Source organism: Haliotis asinina, chromosome 6, assembly GCF_037392515.1.
Source record: "Haliotis asinina isolate JCU_RB_2024 chromosome 6, JCU_Hal_asi_v2, whole genome shotgun sequence".
In the NCBI taxonomy this organism is placed as follows: domain Eukaryota; kingdom Metazoa; phylum Mollusca; class Gastropoda; order Lepetellida; family Haliotidae; genus Haliotis; species Haliotis asinina.
The window spans coordinates 66,378,488-66,400,342 of record NC_090285.1 but is presented as its reverse complement, the minus strand read 5'-3'; the positions used below and the strand labels follow the sequence as shown (position 1 = coordinate 66,400,342).

At 40.1% G+C, this 21,855-nt stretch overlaps 1 protein-coding gene across 1 annotated transcript; it reads left to right on the top strand.

Moving 5' to 3' along the window:
- The first annotated feature begins 1,786 nt into the window (after positions 1-1,786).
- Positions 1,787-21,855, top strand: LOC137287042 (uncharacterized). Its single transcript, XM_067819152.1, has 12 exons — positions 1,787-2,079; positions 2,720-2,879; positions 13,581-13,775; positions 15,076-15,167; positions 15,389-15,615; positions 16,002-16,255; positions 16,393-16,615; positions 18,029-18,124; positions 18,270-18,475; positions 18,981-19,181; positions 21,036-21,210; positions 21,740-21,855. Exons 1-12 carry the CDS (start codon positions 1,787-1,789, stop codon positions 21,853-21,855), a joined length of 2,238 nt encoding a protein of 745 aa, XP_067675253.1.

Here is a 21,855-nt window from a genome sequence, read left to right as displayed (position 1 = left end):
CCATTAGTGCTGATAAGTTTGCGCGCGAAGAAAAGCTATGCAGAGACTAGTATCATGGTTCTGATTTCACCGCTCGTCACCGCCAAAACTCAACTCAGAAACTGCGATATCAACTGTGGAGATCTCTGCTCTGTTTCTGTTATTGTGTTCTGACACTCGATGACAATGTGACATGCAAAGGCATGGAACACGGTTTTTTTTTAAATAGAGTACTGTTGTATGGTCCAAGCATCATGTTGTGGTGTGCTATTGGTCTGAACCAGTGGTGTCCCAGAATCTCGATCCAGGGCGAAGAAATGGCGTGCTAGCTCCTCACTATATTGACCTAGTAATAACACTCCACATGTTACCACACTTACAGAATCACTTCTTCTAGCAAGACCACGTTCGTGCCCACCCTGCAATGACCTGCACTCAGTCGGGATTGAAGTCCAAGAGAACACCTTTTCGGCGGGACTCAAAGACTGAATTGCCGCCAACCCAAGACATTATTTTAGAGTACCAGTTTTGGAGATTTTGTTTGTGTAAACTCTAAATGCAATTCCCAAAACTCTGTCAACTATAAATATAACGTTTGAACTCAATCCTCAGTTTTTATTGGTAATTCAGTATATCTGTACGCGTATCAACTACACGCATGTTCACGTTTGTTTGGTTCAGTTCCGTCAAGGTTTCGACCAACACTCTCAAATTAAGACACCTTATGAAAACATGCATCTTACAGGTACAACTACCGCGGATGGGACTCGTACAAAAGAAACGGTGACCACGTTGTAAATGATACTGTACATTCATTGCTGACGTCGATGATAACATATTGCCATGGGCAGTGTTAACAATGCGTTACGTCCGTGCGTATTGTTTATAAGCATATAATACTTTCTGTTTTAAAACTGTTAGTAGTTGATAGTCCCCAATTTTGCCTGATTTGACAAAACTGGAATGTCATCAATTTCATCGTGTGATAAGATGAATCATGGCTGACAGCTGTATGCTGTTGAGGAACGATATCCGTCATTATCCAAACTTTAACTGGCTTTTCAAAATGGTTTGGAAGCCAGATATCAGAAGTAAGTTGGTTCGTGTTTCTCAACTAAAACGCAGAAATATAAAAGTGTTTGCAAACGAGCCTTCTTGTCTGTCCTTCTCACCAATACTGTCTATAGCGAAGAGTACATCATTGTGCACAAGGAGGTATTGTTTATTGAATAGAGCAACGCTGTGTTGTAGATTCCTACACCGCAACAACGGTGTCTTCTTCGTCACTGACTCACCAACTTCAGGAATTCTGGTCATACAATCAATACAAACTAAAAGATAACATGTTTGGTAAGTCGGGGCAACTCGGGAGACGTGTTCAGCTATGTGTGTTTACAGTAATGTTTTAGGATGGGTGTGGGTATTGAATAAATAACGGAAATATGCCACACAAATATTCAAATTTGACTTGAGCATAAATTTTTGGTGTGCGAGATGATTATACTTTCAGTCAGCTGAATAGACGCAACTTCATACATAGGAAACATGTAATATTTAGGTATCAAATCCTAAATCGTTTGCAACTGCCTTTTCACTTGAGTCTATTTTTCAGTTTTATCAAAAAAACAGCCCAGGGTCACACTCAGGGGAACAGACCGTTATACTACTATCTTATCTAATGACTTTCAATGTAATCATGCATTGGTTTGGCACGCATAAAGCCAAATATAAAGTGAGGCACGTTGTCCATGTAACACATCCCTAGTCAGTCGTCACACAGTCACTTTCCCTATGTCGCCCACACACAATGCTTCTCCTTCTTCTCGCTCTCGTCCCGTTCGTGGTGGGAGACTATCCCTTTAGAAATACCTCTCTACCCTGGGAGGACAGAGTCAACGATCTCGTGGGTCGTCTCACCCTGGACGAGATCCAGCTACAGATGGCTCGTGGGGGATCAGGAATTAACGCTGGTCCCGCCCCTGCTATACCCCGGCTTGGAATCAAACCTTACTCCTGGGACACTGAGTGTCTCCGGGGAGATGTATTTGCGGGCGAGGCTACATCCTATCCCCAGGCACTAGGACTTGCAGCCTCATTTAGGTGAGACCTTTATGAAGGAAACACTGAAACAGAAACGTCCCTACAATGTGAATGCTTAGAAATAACTGTACATGTTTATCCACACGTTATTCTTAATTTCCTGCAAGCTTTGAAGTAATCTTTACCCCAAACTCGATCGCTTAAGTAGTGTTTCAGTAGAATATCGTTGGACATTTCTTCAAGCAGCGATTATTTATGATTTTGGAATATCGGTTTTCTCGCTTGTATATCAGGTAGTATTTGTTGTAAGAGTGAGTGAGTTATTATTTCACGTCACATCGGCAATATTGCAGCCATATCATGACGAGAACATGTTAAATATTGAAATAGAAGATATGTATATAATAATAACCTGTCGACGAATTACAGTAAAACAACTAGAATATCACAATGAGAATTAAAACTAGCCTTGAAAGTCAAAACTAATATCACAATACAATTTGGACAATTCAATATGAAAACAGGCTATAGATCGCCAACAACAGGTGTTGTAAGAGGGTGTTGTTATTTTTACTTGGAATCTTTGGAAACATGTACACAGCTAGGTCGTTGGTCAAGAGACACGTGAATGGACCAGGTGGTCGATTAATTGGTTTATTTCAATGTCTATAAATGTTAAATAATGTCTCTCCTCCTGCAGCACAGATGTGATATTCAGGGTGGCCCAAGCCACGGGTGAAGAGGTGAGAGCCAAATACAACAACTACACTTCACACGGGATATACGGCACTCACAAGGGTATCAGCTGTTTCAGTCCGGTCATCAACATCGTGAGAGACCCCAGGTGGGGCAGAAATCAGGTGAGAGACCACAGATATGTTTGAAGGTCTCACATGTCTATAGTCATTCGGGAACCTGCCTTCCACATTTCCACATCCATGGCCTTCGTTTCATTATTATCTGTATGGCCCGTTTGCCCGTTTGTTTGGTACTCACTATATGACATTTAACTATACAAATTGATTGAAAACTAGAGTTATTTAAAGATACAAGCGCATACTACAGTTCGAAAGTTGAAAGTGTTCCGTAATACAAATATTTTGCTTTCTTCTCTCACACATCAAATGTTTCACTTAAGGCAAAACATATTTGTTAAAAGATTGTTTATTTAAGCTTGAAAATCACAAGAAAGTCTCTAAGTGTGATTATTTTATGTCACAGCGAAACATTTACTTGGTAGGCTGACATAAACAGGCAACATTCCATTCCAGGGTGAGTGAGTGAGTGCGTTAATATTTAACGTCACATCGGCAATATTACAGCCATATTGTGACGAGAACATACATGACAAAAAAGAATATATATGCATATTATGAAGACCCTGTCTACAAAGGACAGTAAAACCTATAGACCATCACAGTTAGTGTCAAAACTAGCGTGGAAACTTAGAAAAAATATATGGTATGACTATTTAGACAGTACAATATAAAAACAGGCCATGGATCGCCAATAACAGAGGGTAGATCACCATACCAGGGGCAATGGGGACTTACAGTACCTCTGCTACCTGCATGGTCCCTGGCTGGATTGACACCATCCTCTCAGCTGTTGGCGACTGTATGCAAGATTAACCACAAACTAAAATGACACATAGTCTACGATTAAAAAAGTGCAAGATTAAATCTGACTTAAATCGTTTTGGGACTTACGTACCCTCTCAGGAGGACAATAATTTTATGGTACTTCAACCCCCTTCGAGGATACAGCCACTAACAATTTTAGCTGCTAATTCAACTTCCAGTCATAAAATATTTATTTACATGTCAGTCAATAAATTCAATTCTTTTTAAAATGCAATAATTAAATGAGAACGTACGTTACTAAAAAGGTCCTTCATAATTCTTGATTTAAAATAATTGTCCCTTGTGATGGAATATTCAACACAGTCAAGCAAGATTATTATGCAATTCAATAATTTCAATTAAAAGTGGATGTTTACAAAAAATATTTTTAATAGCCTGAAGGCAAGAAAGAGAGTCGGAATAGATTATATACTGTTTACGTTTCGGGTGTCTTTGAATATATTTAAGAGCTGTTAATATGGCGTTAGCTTCTGCTGTAAAAATGGAACTGTTGTCTGGTATTCTAGACGATATTGTTCTGGATCCAATGACAGTGACACAAGCAACTGCGCCACCATGCTTGGACCCATCTGTAAATAAGTGAGTGAGTGAGTGAGTTAACATTTAACGTCACATCGGCAGTATTGCAGCCATATCGTGACGAGAGCATTCTTAAAAAAGGAATCTATGTATATGATAAAAACCTGTCGACGACGGACAGTAAAACAACTAGAATATCACAATAAGAAATAAAACCAGCGTGAAAAGATAAAACTAATATTCCTATTCAGACAATACAATATAAAAACAGGCTATATAGATCACCAACAACTGAAGGTAGATCACCATACCAGGTTCCATGGGGACTTACAGTACTTCTGCTACCTGCATGGTCCCTAGCTGGATTTACATCATCCCCTCAGCTGCTGGTGATTGTATGCAAGATTAGCCACAAATTAAAATGACACATATTCTACGGCTAAGACAAAATGGAAGATCAAATTTGACTTCAAATGTTTTGGGACTTACGTACCCTCTCAGGAGGACAATATTTTTACTGTACTTTAACCCCCCTTGAGGATACAGCCACTAACACTCTAAGTTACTAATTCAAACTTCCAAGCATAAAATATTTATCTATTTACAATTCTTTAAGCAAATCTAATTCTTTTAAAAATGCAATAATTAAATGAGAGCTAACAGAATTAGAAAGATCCTTCAAAGTTCGTGAATTAAAATATTTATCCCTTGTGATGGAATATTCAACACAGTCAAGCAGGGCATGCCTGACTGTGATTCTTTCATCACAAGGGATACAAAACGGAGGATCCTCACCTTTTAACAAGTACTCATGTGTATACCTCGTATGGCCAATGCGACATCGTCGCATAATGACCTCCTCAAATCTGGACTGACAACCCAAGTAAGTATAACCGATATAAGGTTTTATTTCATGTAATTTATTTATACCTACCTGGGTGTCCCACTTCTTCTGCATCAGATCACGGATATAAGATCTTATTGTAGCTTTATAATCAGAGTATGGAATAAGAAGTGGTGTCACAGATTTGTTGAGTGCCGCCTTAGCAGCAAGATCGGCCATTGTGTTACCAGAGATGCCTACGTGACTAGGTAACCAACAAAGGACGATGTCACACTGGCCAGTAGCAAGATTATTGTACAATTCAATAATTTCTATTAAAAGTGGATGTTTACAAGAAATGTTTTTAATAGCCTGAAGGCAAGAAAGAGAGTCGGAATATATTATATACTGTCTACGTTTCGGGTGTCTTTGAATATATTTAAGAGCTGTTAATATGGCGTTAGCTTCTGCTGTAAAAATAGAACTAGTATTGTCTGGTAATCTAAAAGATATTGTTCTGGATCCAATGACAGTGGCACAAGCCACTGCGCCACCATGCTTGGATCCATCTGTAAATAAGGATTTATAATTGCTATATTTATGTTTCAGTTGATTATATTCTTGTTTATACTGTAATTCATTCGTTTCCGATTTTTTAAAAGTCGTTAATGTTAGGTCAACTTGTGGCCTAATCAACTGCCAAGGAGGAGAAGAAAGAAGACGGGAAGGAGCTATATTTTCCAGCTCAATGCTGGCAGCAGAAATAAGTGGTTTTATTCTTAAACCAAGAGGCGGAACAAGAGAAGACTTCTTATTGTATAAATCCTCATACAGAGGATTGAAAACACAGTTATATGCAGGGTTTGACTCATTTGAATATAGTTTTGTTACATACTGTAAAACTAATTTTATACGTCGCTGCTCAAGAGATGGTTCATCAGCCTCGACATACAGGCTGTCAACAGGTGAAGTTCTAAAGGAGCCAAGACAAAGTCTTAGACCTTGATGATGGACTGAATCTAATAGTTTTAAGTTGCTTTTGCAGGCTCCACCATAGACAATGGAGCCATAGTCAAGTTTTGAACGCACGAGAGAACGATATAGATGGAGAAGGGTAGCTTGATCCCCTCCCCATTTAGAATTTGAAACCACTTTGAACAAGTCAAGTGCTTTCAGGCATTTAGTTTTAAGTGATTTAATATGTGGTAAAAACGTTAAATGTGAATCAAAGATAAGACCCAAGAACTTGGCTTCCTTAACAACTTTAATGGCCGTCCCATCTAAAGATAGTTCAGGGTCTTTATGTGGTTTGTATTTTCGACAAAAATGTATGCAGTTTGTTTTCGATTTCGAAAATTTAAAGCCGTTTTCAAGACACCACTTTATTAATCTTGTTTAAACACAACTGCAATTGCCGTTCAATGGTATGCATATTTTTACCACGACAAGAAATATTAAAATCATCCACAAATAACGATCCATCAATTGAATCGTTTAAAACTTTAGATAAACTGTTGATCTTGATGCTAAATAGCGTGACAGACAAAATACTGCCTTGTGGAACACCCTGATCCTGATTGTAATGATCAGACAGGGTAGAGTGAGTGAGTGAGTGAGTTTAGTTTTACGTCGCACATAGCAATATTCCAGCTATATGGCGACGGTCTGTACATAATCGAGTCTGGACCAGACAATCCAGTGATCAACAACATGAGCATCGATCTGCGCAATGGGGAACCGATGACATGTGTCAACCAAGTCAGCTAGTCTGACCACCCGATCCCGTTAGTCGCCTCTTACGACAAGCATAGTCACCTTTTATGGCAAGCATGGGTTGCTGAAGGCCTATTCTACCCCGGGACCTTCACGGGTCCAGACAGGGTAGAACCCACACGGACCTGGAACTGTCTGTTATTTAAAAACCTGGCTATAAATTGAGGCAAACGACCTCGCAAACCGAAGTCATGTAAATCTCGTAAAATGCCAGTTGTGTCATATGCTTTTTCAAGATCAAAAAAGATAGACACAGCATGCTGTTTGTTAATTAGCGCGTTTTTTACAAATGATTCCAAACGCACTAAGTGATCGACAGTACTTCTGTTTTTCCGGAAACCACATTGTATATCTGTGATAAGGTTATTAGTTTCCAAAAACCAAACAAGTCGATTATTTATCATGCGTTCCATGGTTTTGCAGACACAGCTTGTCAATGAAATCGGACGATAATTGGACGGATCCGTATGATCACGTCCAGGTTTAGGTATTGGTACCACTATAGCATCACGCCATGAAGAAGGAAATTTCCCGGAAGTCCAAATATCATCAAATATATATAAGAGCGTCTCTAAACAGGATTCTGGTAAGTGCTTCAGGAGTTGATAATGTATAGAAAAAGTTTCATTATAATCTTCCCCATTATCAGAATTGAAATTAATAGTTTTCTTTTCTTGTTGTTTTTGATATTGCTGGAATTTTGGTACATAATTTGAAGAGGAAGAGTGTTTAGCAAGGGTTTCACCTAGTTTATTAGCAATATCTGATTTATCAGTAAGCAATTGATCTCCATGTTTAAGATGATGGACAGTAGATTTAGTACCTTTACCTTTGATTTTCTGGACCATGTTCCATACCTTGGACATGGGTGTCCGAGAATTTATTTTGGATACATAATTTTGCCAAGATTGGCGTTTGTTCTGTTTAAAAGTACGCCGTGCTTTAGCATTTAAAATTTTAAATTTATTTAAATTATGCACCATAGGATGGCGACGGAAATAATGTTCTGCTTTCTTTCTTGCCTTCCTAGCTTGTTTGCACTCATCGTTGAACCATGGTTTTCTTATGTGTGGAACTGCAGAGGACTTTGGTATACACCCATCAGCAATGGAGTTAAGTTCTTCAGAAAAGCATTTAATAGCATCAGAAACGTCAATAAAACGTTCAGCTTTAAGTTTTTCAGCACACAGTGTTTCATATAAAGCCCAGTTAGCCTTTTTAAAATTTCGTCTTGATGATGGAGGAACATCGGATGGAGTTACAGCTTTTAATACAGTAGGAAAATGGTCACTTCCACAGAGGTCATCGTGGACTGACCATTCAAATTCATTTAGTAGTTCTGAGTTTGTCAATGACAAGTCAAGAGCAGAATAGGTCCCTGTACCAGGGTGTAAATATGTGTTGGAACCATCATTATAAATACATAAATCATTGTCAGAACAAAAGTCCTCCAACAATTTACCTTTAGTGTTTGTAGCTACACTACCCCAGAGTGGGTTGTGTCCATTTAAATCTCCCATTATAATACAGGGCTTCGGGAGTTGGTCATATAGAGCTTGAAGATCAGTTTTAGTGAACGTCGAAGACGGCGAAATATAAAGAGAGCATAGCGTAAACGCTACATGTAAAGTAATTCTCACTGCAACAGCCTGCATATTAGTAATAAGTGGAACAGGACTATGAATAACGTTTTGTTTGACTAGAATGGATGATCCGCCAGCGGCCTATCACCCGGAGGTGAAAAACAATGATATGCATTAGGTCTTTGAATGTCATTTAGAAGTGAAAATACATAAGAATGAAGATTTTTATGGATATCAACTTCTTTATGAGAGAACACAGCATTAAATTGACGAAGGTCAAATGTATCTGTTTGTTTTAAATATGTCTCTTGGAGACATATCGCTGAAGGTGTAAAATCTTGGACTAATAGCTGTAATTCATGTAAATTAGTCCTCAGTCCTCTGCAGTTCCACTGTAGAATATTAGTGGAAGAAACTATCTTTTGGGGGGATTTATTGGGGATCTACCCCGCACTCTTTTGGAGGGCGACAAGCTATGTGCCCTAGAATGGACGTTTTCAGAAACGTCCATATCTTCGAGAGACCCATATTTATTGAACAATTGTATTTTGTTCTGTGACCCTTTAGGAGCTCTGCCACTTTGTTGTTTCGAAGCATCAGGCTTAGGCTTCGGTTTACTTTCAACAGGTGGCTGACTATCAGCTGTCGATTGAGACTTTGAGTGTGACTGAGATGGTGATGATGATGATTTGTGATCGGAAGAAGACTTTGATGAAGGAGATACGGTCTTTTGTGTATTCTGAGCTGTGTCTGTCTGAGTAGACTGTTTTGAGATATACTGTAGAAGATCAGGAGAGATAGACTGAGGAATATCTGAATTTACCCATGTCAGGTCAGTCTGACATGAACTTGACGAAGTTAGTACTGGCGTAGTTGTTCCTTTTGATAAGGTTTCAGGTGTTTTTGTGACAGAGGCGTAAGTTTCAGTGTGCTCAGTAGATTGTACAATCTTTCTTGCTTCAGCAAAACTGACGTTCCTGGAAAATTTGATTTTGTTAATTTCCATTTGCCTTTTCCAAATGGGACATTCTTTCGAAAAGGATGAATGGTTTCCTGAACAGTTTGCACATTTTTTGTGAATACTGTCACAATCTTCGGTTACATGTGTATTCTCAGCACAGTGAGCACATGTAACAGACAATGTGCAAGTATTTACACCATGTCCGTACTTTTGACACTTAAAGCAGCGCAGGGGATTTGGAATATATAAGTCAACATTGAGATTGCAGTAACCTGCTTTGATTGACTTTGGAGGTGTTGGAGCTGAAAATGAAAACAGATATGTGTTGGTTTGGACAGTCACATTATTTTTCCGTGTTGTGAAACGTTTGACGAAAGATACTCCTTGATCTTTCATCTCGGACATTATATCGAGCTCAGTCATGTCTGCTAGAAGACGCTCACGGTCTCGAACTATGCCTTTGCTTGTATTCAGTGTTCTGTGGGCAGAAACTAATACCGGGACTCCGACAAACATATCAGTTGATAATAGGTTGGTAGCTTGTTGTTTTCTGCTACATTCAATCAGCAGTGAACCTGATCGCAAGCGTTTGATATCTTTTACCTCACCTGCAATGCCAATGATACCTTTTGAAATTGCAAAGGGATTTAATTTTAAAGGAGTCTTGTCAAGGGTCTCAATAATCAAAAAACGTGGCCAGTGATCAATTTGTATACAGGGTCGATGTTGATCATCATTTTCCAGTTGACGTTTTGTTTTTTTGTTAGGGGTTTGGTATTCCATGATTATTGGTATATTGGTTCGTCATCCGAGCTCCCCACCCACCACGGAGTATCACAAGGACAATGCTAAAGCAAGCGGGCCTCCAGCTTACAGCACCAAGGATACTCGGATGATATACTCCAGCAGAAACATTAAAAATATTAACAGTTCCATCAGATTGGCCCATGAGCCACCGCCTTCTGGGCATAAGACTCTAGGCAAAGTTCATGTAATCAAAAATCAAGTCAAATAATATTCTATGAACAAAGGGAGCCAAGACTAAAATGTAAACAATTCCAAATCAAATTCTGTGCAATGACATAAAATCCATGTACAGGGCTTGGCATGACCAGCCGATTGGTTGAACCGGGCCCATTCAACCACCCGTCTAGGTGCAGTCAGGGCCGAAGTGGTGTGTTGAGCAATAGGAACACTGGTCCTGGCCCCATTGCCCTCATCCACCAGGATCCCCTCCTCCACCGACACAGGGCCGCAACCCACGGCAAACGGGTTGGTGGACCAAATATCCCCCCGGGTCCACTACGGGGGTGTCGGCGAGCTCTTAGCATTACCCAGCACCCACCACGAGGAGGTGGCTCGCCACGGGTGCCTCTGTAAATAAGGATTTGTAATTGTTATATGTATGTTTCAATTGATTATATTCTTGTTTATACTGCAATTCATTAGTTTCTGATTTTTTTTAAATGTAGTTAATGTTAGGTCAACCTGTGGCCTAACCAACAGCCAAGGGGAAAGGAAAGAAGACGGAAAGGAGCTATATTGTCCAGCTCAATACCAGCAGCAGCAATAAACGGCTTTATTCTGAGCCCAAAAGGCGGAACAAGAGAAGACTTTTTGCTATACAAATCGTCATAAACAGGATTGAAGACACAGTTATATGCAGGGTTAGATTCGTTAGAGTATAGTTTTGTGATATATTTGATACGGCGTTGCTCAAGAGATGGTTCATCGGCCTCAACGTAAAGACTGTCAACAGGTGAAGTTCGGAAAGACCCAAGACAAAGTCTTAAACCTTGGTGGTGGACAGAATGAAGAAGTTTAAAGTTGCTTTTGCAGGCTCCGCCATATACGATGGAGCCATAATCAAGTTTAGAACGTACGAGTGATCGATATAGATGGAGAAGGGTAGCTTGATCCCCTCCCCATTTAGAATTTGACACCAATTTCAATAAGTCAAGGGCTTTCAGGCATTTAGTTTTAAGTGATTTAATATGTGGTAAAAACGTTAAGTGTGCCATCTAGAGACAGTTCAGGGTCTTTATGTGGTTTATATTTAAGTCTTGCCAAGTTTTTAAATGACAGACAATTCCAAGTCCGTGTGGGTTCTACCCTGTCTGATCATTACAATCAGGATCAGGGTGTTCCACAAGGCAGTATTTTGTCTGTCACTCTTTTTAGCATCAAGATCAACAGTTTGTCAAAAGTTTTAAACGATTCAATGGATGGATGGTTATTTGTGGATGATTTTAATATTTCTTGTCGTGGTAAAAATATATGCATACTATTGAACGGCAGCTGCAGCTGTGTTTAAATAAAATAAATAAATGGTGTCTTGAAAACGGCTTTAAATTTTCTAAATCCAGAACCAATTGTATAATTTTTGTCTTAAATATAAACCACATAAAGACCCTGAACTGTCTCTAGATGGCACGCCGATTAAAGTTGTGAAGGAAGCCAAGTTCTTAGGTCTAATCTTTGACTCACACTTAACGTTTTTACAGCATATTAAATTACTTAAAACTAAATGCCTGAAGGCAATTGACTTGTTGAAAGTCGTTTCAAATTCTAAGTGGGGAGGGGGAAAAGCTACACTTCTCCATCTATATCCTGCAGCTTTATCGATCACTGATTCGATCAAAACTTGATTATGGCTCCATGGTATAAGATGGAGCCAGTAAAAGCAACCTAAACCTTTTAGATTCTGTTCACCATCAAGGTCTAAGACTTTGTCTTGGCTCCTTTCGAACTTCACCTGTTGACAACCATCTCTTGAGCAGCGACGTATACAACTATCTTTATAGTATGTAACAAAATTATATTCGAGTGAGTCAAACCCCGCACATAACTGTGTTTTCAGTTCTCTGTATGAGGATTTATACCTCTCTTGTTCCCCTCTTGGTTTAAGAATTAAACCATTTCTTTCTTCAGCCGGCATTGAGCTGGATTATATAGCTCCTTTACGTCTTCTGTCTTCTCCTCCTTGGCAGTTGGTTAGGCCCCAAGTGGACCTAACAGTAGCTACATTTAAAAAATCAGAAACTAATGAATTACAATACAAAAAAGAATAGAATCAATTGAAACATAACTATAGCAACGATAAATCCTTATTTACAGATGGGTCCAAGGACGGTGGTACAGTTGCTTGTGCCACTGTCATTGGATCCAAAACAATATCTTCTAGATTACCTGATAATAGTTCTATTTTTACAGCAGAAGCTAACGCCATATCAACAGCTCTTAAATATATTCAAAGACACCCGAAACGCAAACAGTCCACAATCTACTCTCTTTCTTGCCTTCAGGCTATTGTAAATATTTCTTGTAAACATCCACTTTTAATTGAAATTATTGAATTGTATAATAATCTTGTTACTGGCTAATACGACATCGTATTCTGTTGGTTACCCAGCCACGTAGGCATTTCCCGTAACGCAATGCTGCAAAGGTAGCACTCAACAAGTCTGTGACACCACTTCTTATTCCATACTCTGATTACAAAGCTAGCATTAGAACCTACATCCGTGATCTGATGCACAAGAAGTGGGACACCCAAGTAGGTACAAATAAATTACATGAAATAAAAACGTATGTTGGTTACACCTACTTGGGCTGTCAGTCCAGATTTGAAGAGGTTATTTTAAGACGATGTCGTATTGGCCATACTAGATATACTCATTCATACCTTTTAAAAGGTGAGGATCCTCCATTTTGTATCCCTTGTGATGTCAATTTAAACTTTCCACTGTTCTTAGTCGTTTGGCTAGATATGTCTAAATTGATAACAGCTGAGGGGATGATGTAAATCCAACTAGGGTCCATGCAGGTAGCAAAGGTACTGATGGTCCCTAGTATGGTGATCTACCTTCAGTTGTTGGCAATCTATAGCCTGATTTTGTTTTGCATTGTCTGAATAGTGATATTAGTTTTAACTTTCCAAGCTAGTTTTAATTGATATTGTGATATTCTAGTTGTTTTACTGTCCTTCGCTGACAGGTTTTCATACTATACATATATTTCATTTCAGAATTAAATGTTCTCGTCACGATATGGCTGAAACATTGCCGATGTGACGTTAAATATGTACTCACTCACTCAGACTCTTGTCTTATGTGTATATATCTCCGTGATATATACCATTCACCTAGATACGCCCCGAAAGGTCGTGTTATGCACTCTTACTTACTATAATGAACTATGAGTCCATATATATGGCTTTGTCTTGGATTCATACGCTTCCAATTGTTCTCTTTCTTCAGGAAACATATGGCGAGGATCCATTTCTGACAGGGGTCTTCGCTGCAAATTTCGTAAAGGGTCTCCAGGGAAGCGACCCTCGTTACATCAGAGCCAACGCTGGCTGCAAACACTTCAGTGTCCATGGCGGTCCCGATAACATACCTGTTTCACGCGGATCGTTTGATGCAAAGATAACTTGGAATAAAAACCCAGACGTCACGACATAAAAACCTGTATAAAACATTCGCATCTACAACAATTCACGAAGTCTGGTTTCTACCTTAATGGTTTATTATGGACAAATAAGATGGCTGCAAATATAAGTACTAGTATCGGACGTACTAATTTCGAATATGTGAACTGTTGCATTGCTTTTATGATGTCCCTGTCTTCAGGATTCCTTCTGTGACCATTCGTTCATTTTATTTCAACAGCAACGAAAACATGTCCATACTGCCTCCACTGTATGTTTGGCTAAACGACACCAGTGTCAAACTGCGTTAGTGAATATTTGCCGGCTAACAAAACCTTGAACATAATAAGTACATAAACCATTTGCATGGATGATATGAATGCTTTCGCGTACATGAGTGTTTGAGTTTTTTCCTTTTGTTTTACGCCGCGCACAACAATATTCCAGCTATATGTCGGCGTTCTGAAAATAATCGAGACCAGTGAACCAGTGATAAACAGCATGAACATCGATCTACGCCATTAAGATACGATGACATGTGTGAGCCAACAAAAAACAGCCTAACCACCCCATCCCGTCAGTCGCCTCTTAAGTGAGTGAGTGATTGAGTTTAGTTTTACGTCGCACTTAGCAATATTCCAGCTATATGGCGACGGTCTGTAAATAATCGAGTCTGGACCAGACAATCCAGTGATCAACAACATGAGCATCGATCTGCGCAATGGGGAACCGATGACATGTGTCAACCAAGTCAGCTAGTCTGACCACCCGATCCCGTTAGTCGCCTCGTACGACAAGCATAGTCACCTTTCATGGCAAGCATGGGTTGCTGAAGGCCTATTCTACCCCGGGACCTTCACGGGTCTCGCCTCTTAAGGCATTCATGGGTTACTGAAGATCATTTCTAACCGGTATCGACCCGGGAAGGTCCCGGGGTAGAATAGGCCTTCAGCAACCCATACTTGCCATATAAGGCGACTATGCTTGTCGTAAGAGGCGACTAACGGGACCAGGTGGTCAGACTCGCTGACTTGGTTGACACATGTCATCGGTTCACAGTTGTGCAGATCGATGCTTATGTTGTCGATCACTGGATTGTCTCTTCCAGACTCGATTATTTACACGCCGCCGCCATATAGCTGGAATACTGCTGATTGCGGAGTAGCTCACTCACTCACTCACTAAACGGTATCCTGACCCATCCTTTCGTGTACACTGAGGCAAATGGGGTAACCTAGTACTACAGATGTTGATATGAACCTCATTGTTTTGCTTTCCTATTGGTAAAAGCAATAGTAGCAGTACGCTCAACTGTTTTGCAGGTGTCTGAAAGAGACTGGCGCACTACGTTTCTCCCAGCGTTTCGCACCTGTGTCAAGGCTGGCACCTACAACCTTATGTGCAGCTACAATAGGTACTGTACGAATCGCAAAACTGCATTTTTTCGTTATTTAACGAAACATTACTCCATGATGATATAAAAAATGGCGGCCACAAACCGTACATACCACTACGATACTATGAGTGAGTCTTCTTAACAAACAAATACGAAACGATCCAGATGACACGCGGATCTTTTTGGTAACATCCATGCGTCTTTGTAATTCCCTCCTATCTCCCTCACTTATGTTCAAGAATCAACGGAGTTCCAGCATGTGCCAACAAAAAGCTTCTGACGGATATTCTGAGAAACGAGTGGGGTTTCAAGGGTTATGTGATCAGCGACGAAGGCGCCATTGAGCTCATCATTTCTGGACACCACTACCTCAACAACAGCATCGACACCGTTGCAGCGTCTGTGAAGGCTGGGTGCAACCTTGAACTGTCAGGAAACCTGTCTCAGTCGGTGTTTATGTCACTTGGTACGAGTATATTGTTCACGTTAACGTTTACTATGGAGAGATTCTTTCAGTGTTAACCTGACGGTGGTGTGACGCAGTGTTTAGGTCAACGGGCTTGACCATCTTCCAGTCAAGTAATAATAATGATATTATAAATCCGTAACACACGATTTTATACCTGTACGATTGGGAACAAAATGGTAACGTTTTGCATGGTAGCAGTGATGAATTACCATAACGCCAAGATAATATTTAACCACAAATTACCAAATTGAATGTAGGTCATATTTTCATATTTTAAGGTTATCGTGTGGAATATGTTGGCATTTATCTAAAATCAGATAATGTCAGACGTCATGGGGTCAGGGGTTTGCATGTCTACGGCAGTATTGTCTGTTTCCTTACAGTTGATGCTGTTAGGCAAGGCAAGCTTACTGAAGACGAGGTCAGGACAAGTGTGAAGGCCTTATTCAATGTCAGAATGAGGCTGGGAGAGTTTGATCCACCGGAAATGAATCAATACACCAAACTCAACGTTTCAATAGTTCAGGATGAGGCTCACAGGAACATGTCCGTGGAGGCAGCATTGAAGACGTTTGTATTGCTGAAAAACGAAAACAACATCCTTCCCATAAAACCCTCGGACTACAGAGATGTTGCGGTATGTGTATGTAATTAACAACGGTATCGTATACTGTTACAGGGATGGATGTATGTCTGAGTGATTCACACGTAATAATGATAGGGGGTACGGATCAAACAAATCTAACATGAATAATGTGATTTGTTGCCAAACAGGTTGTGGGACCAATGGCCAACAATCCTGAGGCACTGTTTGGAGACTATGCTCCTGATATGGATCCTAAATACACCACCACCCCTCTACAAGGTGTACAGTCTATCTGGACTACAGTCAGGTATGGAGCTGGCTGCTCAGACTCCAAGTGCATCCAGTATTCACAAGAGGAAGTTCAAACAGCGGCAAAAGGCAGTGATCTGGTATTTGTGTGTCTTGGGACAGGTAAGTTCATAATAAGCTCTAATTCGACAATATCGTGTGATATCATTCCAACTGTGTTGTTTATTATTTATTGAATAAAGTCATAATGTATTTATTTGAAACATTAAATCACTAACTCGTTTGCTTTAAAGATTTAAAGTCTTTGTGATCCCCGCAACCCGTTTGAGTTTTGTCACATAGGTAGGTTGGATTTTAAACTGGTGCTTTTTGGTAGCTTTGGATTTGTGCGAAAAATTTGATAGCAACATGTTTAACTTCAACTGATATTGGTGTTGGTGCTCTCTTCCTGAGCAGAACATTAAAACCATTTGTCATTTCTTGACCAAAATGGGCACATAGATAGTGAGGGAATTTATCGTCACATCGTTATGGCAATATTTCAGCCATATCGTGACGAGAACAATTGATTGTATATATAACAATAATTGGTAAATTGTAAAAGCCTATCTACGAAGAACGGTAAGATAAATAGAGTATCACATATTCAAATTTAAAACTAGTGATTAGATCTGAAGCAGTTTAACTATAGATGACAAGAACAGGCTGAAGGTGAATCATCACACTAGGGGCCATGGGGGACTTACAGTACATTTGCTTCCTGCATGGAGCCTAGCTGGATTTACACCATCCCTTCAGCCATTAGCAATTTAGGAAATCTAGCCATAACGTTACAAAGACACGTATTCTCCGATTAGAAACGTGGAAAGTTTACTTTGAATGTTTGTGGAGTTACGTAACCTCTCAGGAATAGAATCATTTTACAGTACTTTATCCCTTTTGAGAATACAGTCACTAACAATTGGAGTTACAAATTTAAACTTTCTATAATAAAATATAACTTACAACTCATTCAACAAATGTAATTCTTTTAAAAAATCAATAATTACGTGAGAATTAACATTAGTAAAAGGCTCCTTCATAGTTCGTGATTTAAAATGGTTATCGCTTGTGATGGGCCACAAAGACAGGTCTGGTGGTGAATTGGTGCCTTCTCGTAGATAGGCATTATATATATCAACACTAAACTACAGTCATTCGAAATCGAAATCACAATTATCGAAATGATATGATTATTTTACCAAATGATATGAGTATTTTACCATTGATATTGATGACTTTGGCTTCTTATTTCACTTGGTGCAGACCATGCACACCGCTCAGAATATAACAATATGAACATTCCTTTTCCATATTCACAATAAAGCAAAAGATATCGACTGCTAAAAAAGACTCCTTTAGCAGAAATGGGGAAATACCTGTAAAAATCATATGAATGGATGTCTGCTTTTTGCCAAAATGTGGGTTTTTTTTCAATTTGCTCTCAACGATCCCTTGTAAATGCGCTTCTCAACACTATGTGGCTGATGGAGGGCATGTTGGGGAAAGTTGATGTTGAGAATACGTTTCTGTCAGGTACTGAGATAGAATCTGAAGGCAACGACAAGGCCAACCTGGACCTCCCTGGACAACAGCTGCAGCTGCTGCAGGATGCTGTCACCTACGGTCAGGGTACGTTCAGGTACATTTCATAACCACTGTGGAATGTATTCTGCAGATCCTGAATGGTCATTTATCAGTCTGATATTATTAAACCAACTTGACTTACTAGAACACCATCTACCACTTCCAATAAATAGTTCTTTCCTTTGACAAGGTGCGAAGGTGATCCTCCTTCTCTTCAATGCTGGGCCACTCAACGTCACATGGGCTGTTGAGAGTACAAAGATTAATTCCATCATGGAACTATTTCTCCCAGCACAAGCAACAGGCGAAGCATTACGAAGAGTTCTTCTAGCTCAAGGACCAAACTCTGTTCCGGCTGGCAGACTTCCGGTTACGTGGCCAAGGTATATAGACACGGTAGGTCGAGTCTTTCTCAAAAGTTATTTGATCAGGTTACATCATGGCAGACTTGAAAAAGGTCCATGGACTCGTTTAGCATGCCCATTCGATAACCTATTGATTTGTTCAAATAATGTAGACTGTGTGTATGCAAAATGAGTATTTTCGTACCTAATTGTGTGGGTTGATGTTAACTGTTTAGATTCTTCTTGCAGAAGTTGAAGTATCTTTTATCATGCGACGTTTCAGTATTTAAAAAGAACAACATGTTGTTATCCATAAAAGTATCGTTCCTTGGCCATACAATACTCAAGTAGTGGGGTTTATTGACACCACTTGAAACAACATTTCAGACACATCAAAGCATGTTCGTCTGATCTGAGAAGTGTACTATATGTATCTTCCAGGGAATTATCTGGGATATTGACCTTCAAGGAATGATGCCAAACATTTTGAATACCTTTTCCAGCTATCTCGCACTTCGCGCATATGTACTGACACCCTACCTATATTTTTTCACAAGGTGCCCGACATGACAAACTACTCAATGGTTGAACGCACATACCGGTACGCCACGTATCCAGTTCTCTTCCCCTTCGGCTACGGCCTGTCCTACACCAGCTTCTCCTACGACATTTTGGAGTACAACAGTGAGGTGACAGCCGGGGATGACTTGACTGGATCTGTGTCTCTTACCAATCGAGGATCATTCGATGCCGATGAGGTATGTACTGTTAAAAATATGCCATGCAAAACTATTTAAACTATTTCACGAATACCTGTCAATATATCTTCCTGAAACATCAAGATCGGTTCATGTTGAGAGAAAATGAGTCTGTTAGATTCACCATGTAAGTGGCTGCCTCTTACACAAGTATCTATCTTACTTCTCACCTGCGTTGCTGGGCATCGTAACTAACTGAAACATTTTAAATGCACACTTCAAAACAAAAGAAAAGCATATGCCAAATATAGAGAAAAGATTCAAACGAATTTAAGTCTACATACGTCGATTGGCTGGAACATAGGTGAGGGAAATTCCATTCACGGATGTACATGTGTAGCGCTGTTATTGTAGACATTAATTCAGTTCACTCGCTGCTTATATGCGGACACACAAGAACGTTCATCTCCGTGCTTGGTGACACCACCCCTTGCACCCGTCACTGCTTGACACCACCTTGAAAGGGATTGCACAAGTCGCCTGAAGACATTGGTGACGTCGATCAACTTCGCCCCACAGATTTGAAAGGCCAGGAAAGCACATTGACATTTGCACTGGGCGCCCAATACGCCGTATGGGCTCGGGCATTGTCGTGTTGAAACGGTTTCGACAGGCGGAAAAAGTGGGAGGAGGTGAGGTCGCACGTAGGATTTGGTCGATGTGGCGATTTGCTGTAACACTGCCTAGAACCACCATTAGCTCCGACCTACCAGTGTAGGACATGACACCCCACTGCATAACGCTTTCTTCGCCAAATCTGTCCTCCTGTCGCAAAACGTTCCTGTTGGCGTCCATAGACACGTTATCTCCCATGTCATCGTTGCAGGAGGAAACGCGAGTCAACGCTGAACCAAACGCTTTCGATGCGATCCCTAGGTCCCATGCCTGTACTGTGTGGAACATTTGAAACGTCGTTGCCGGTGTAGACATATCAGGACAAGTCCAACGTTTGGTAGATATGCTTGAATTCCCACTTCTCTCCGACGATTTCTGATGATTTGGTTGGAAAGTACCTGTCCTGCAGTGTCCGTTGCTGTAGCAATTCGGTGAAACGCCCACATGAATCGGTGCTGAGCAGGAGTGACCACTCTTGCGTTTCCGCTTTTGGGATCTTGGGTCGAACTGAAGCGGTTATATCTATGTCATAATCGAGATATGGTGCTGTGGTGGACGTTGAAGGCTGATTTGGACTCCACTGCTTACAAACGTGCAATGACATTCAATCTGGTCATTTTTTAAAAATCTTCGTTTACGTCGTAAATTTTGTAATGAAATGATGAATTTGTTTTGTTCTTTTGCAGTCGATGTCCCTATTCATGTGTCAGACACCTTGTATGTGCATTACTTGGAAAACCTTTTCTGCTTGCACTTTGTATCGTCTTCCTTTTTATGACAAAAACATTGTGGGATGCGTTGCCTGAAACATGGGAGTTATCTTAATGATATTACTGTTAAAATATATGAAAACGCTGAAAACTGCCTCCGCGTTTCTGTTTTGATGATTGTAGCCTGGGAATGTATTACTTATCATGGGATATTTCATACGTCGCATTTAACAATATTTAAGCCGTTGAAGCGGGCTATAAATAATTGAATATGGACCAGGCAATTCAGCGACTGATATCATGGGCGCCAGTCTACGTAACTGGGATAAGACGTCGTGAACAAACCAAACAATACGATCACTATAGTCGTCCCATACGGCTAGCAAGGGTTGATCAGGACCGATTGTAAAGACTAGCTATAGTTGACTGATCTTCGATCCATCATACACAGTGCAGGAAAGAGGTCATTGAAGAGTGTCGGAAGGATATTTGCTTGATTGAAAATCGACCCATCGTTTCTTCATTTCAGGTTATCCAGGTGTACATATCCTGGTCTAACGCCACGGTGACAGTACCACAGCTTCAGCTGGTGGCCTTCGGCAGAGTGTTTGTACCACGGGGTGAACAAACACGTTGGGACTTTACTATTTCGGCTGAAACCATGGCAGTGTGGACAGAGCAAGATGGATGGGTTGTTGAACCAGGTATGTTAAATGTACAGGTACAAAACACTTTGAGATGGGAGAGCCCGGAACTCCAGTGGTTGATGTTATAAACACACAACCACTGTGAATAGATCCCTTAATCCTATGTTATGTCATCTATATCATGGGATGCAGTAGAGAGACCTGAGAAAGGAATTAGGAATTATTATGACCCATGGTGTCAGAGAAGATTTCTTCACCCACTGTAGACTATCATCTTGCACTTTTTATTTTCTTTAGTTACCTTCCTCTTGAGAGAACCTATAACATGAGAACGCCAATCAGTGTTAAACTGTTGATTATATTGAGAGGAAAATGGGCAAGCTTAGCCTTTGCTTTATCAGTTGATATCTTGACGATAAAATGGAACACTGCATTTGTTAAACATTGTTAGTATAATCGCAGACATAAACCATTCAAAATGTGAATTGGTGATCAACATCTCTTGATGTGTTCGTAATTAACGCTTCATATTAAGTGATTAGTTAGGTTTATTAGTACATACTAAATCATTCACATTTTTTCTCAGGTGTCGTTTCTTTATGGGCAGGAGGTCAGCAGCCTAACATCAGTCCAGCTGTAGAGTCCAATGTCCTTACTGGCCAGTTCAAAATCATAGGGGGAAAGGTTCGTGGTCGATATTAA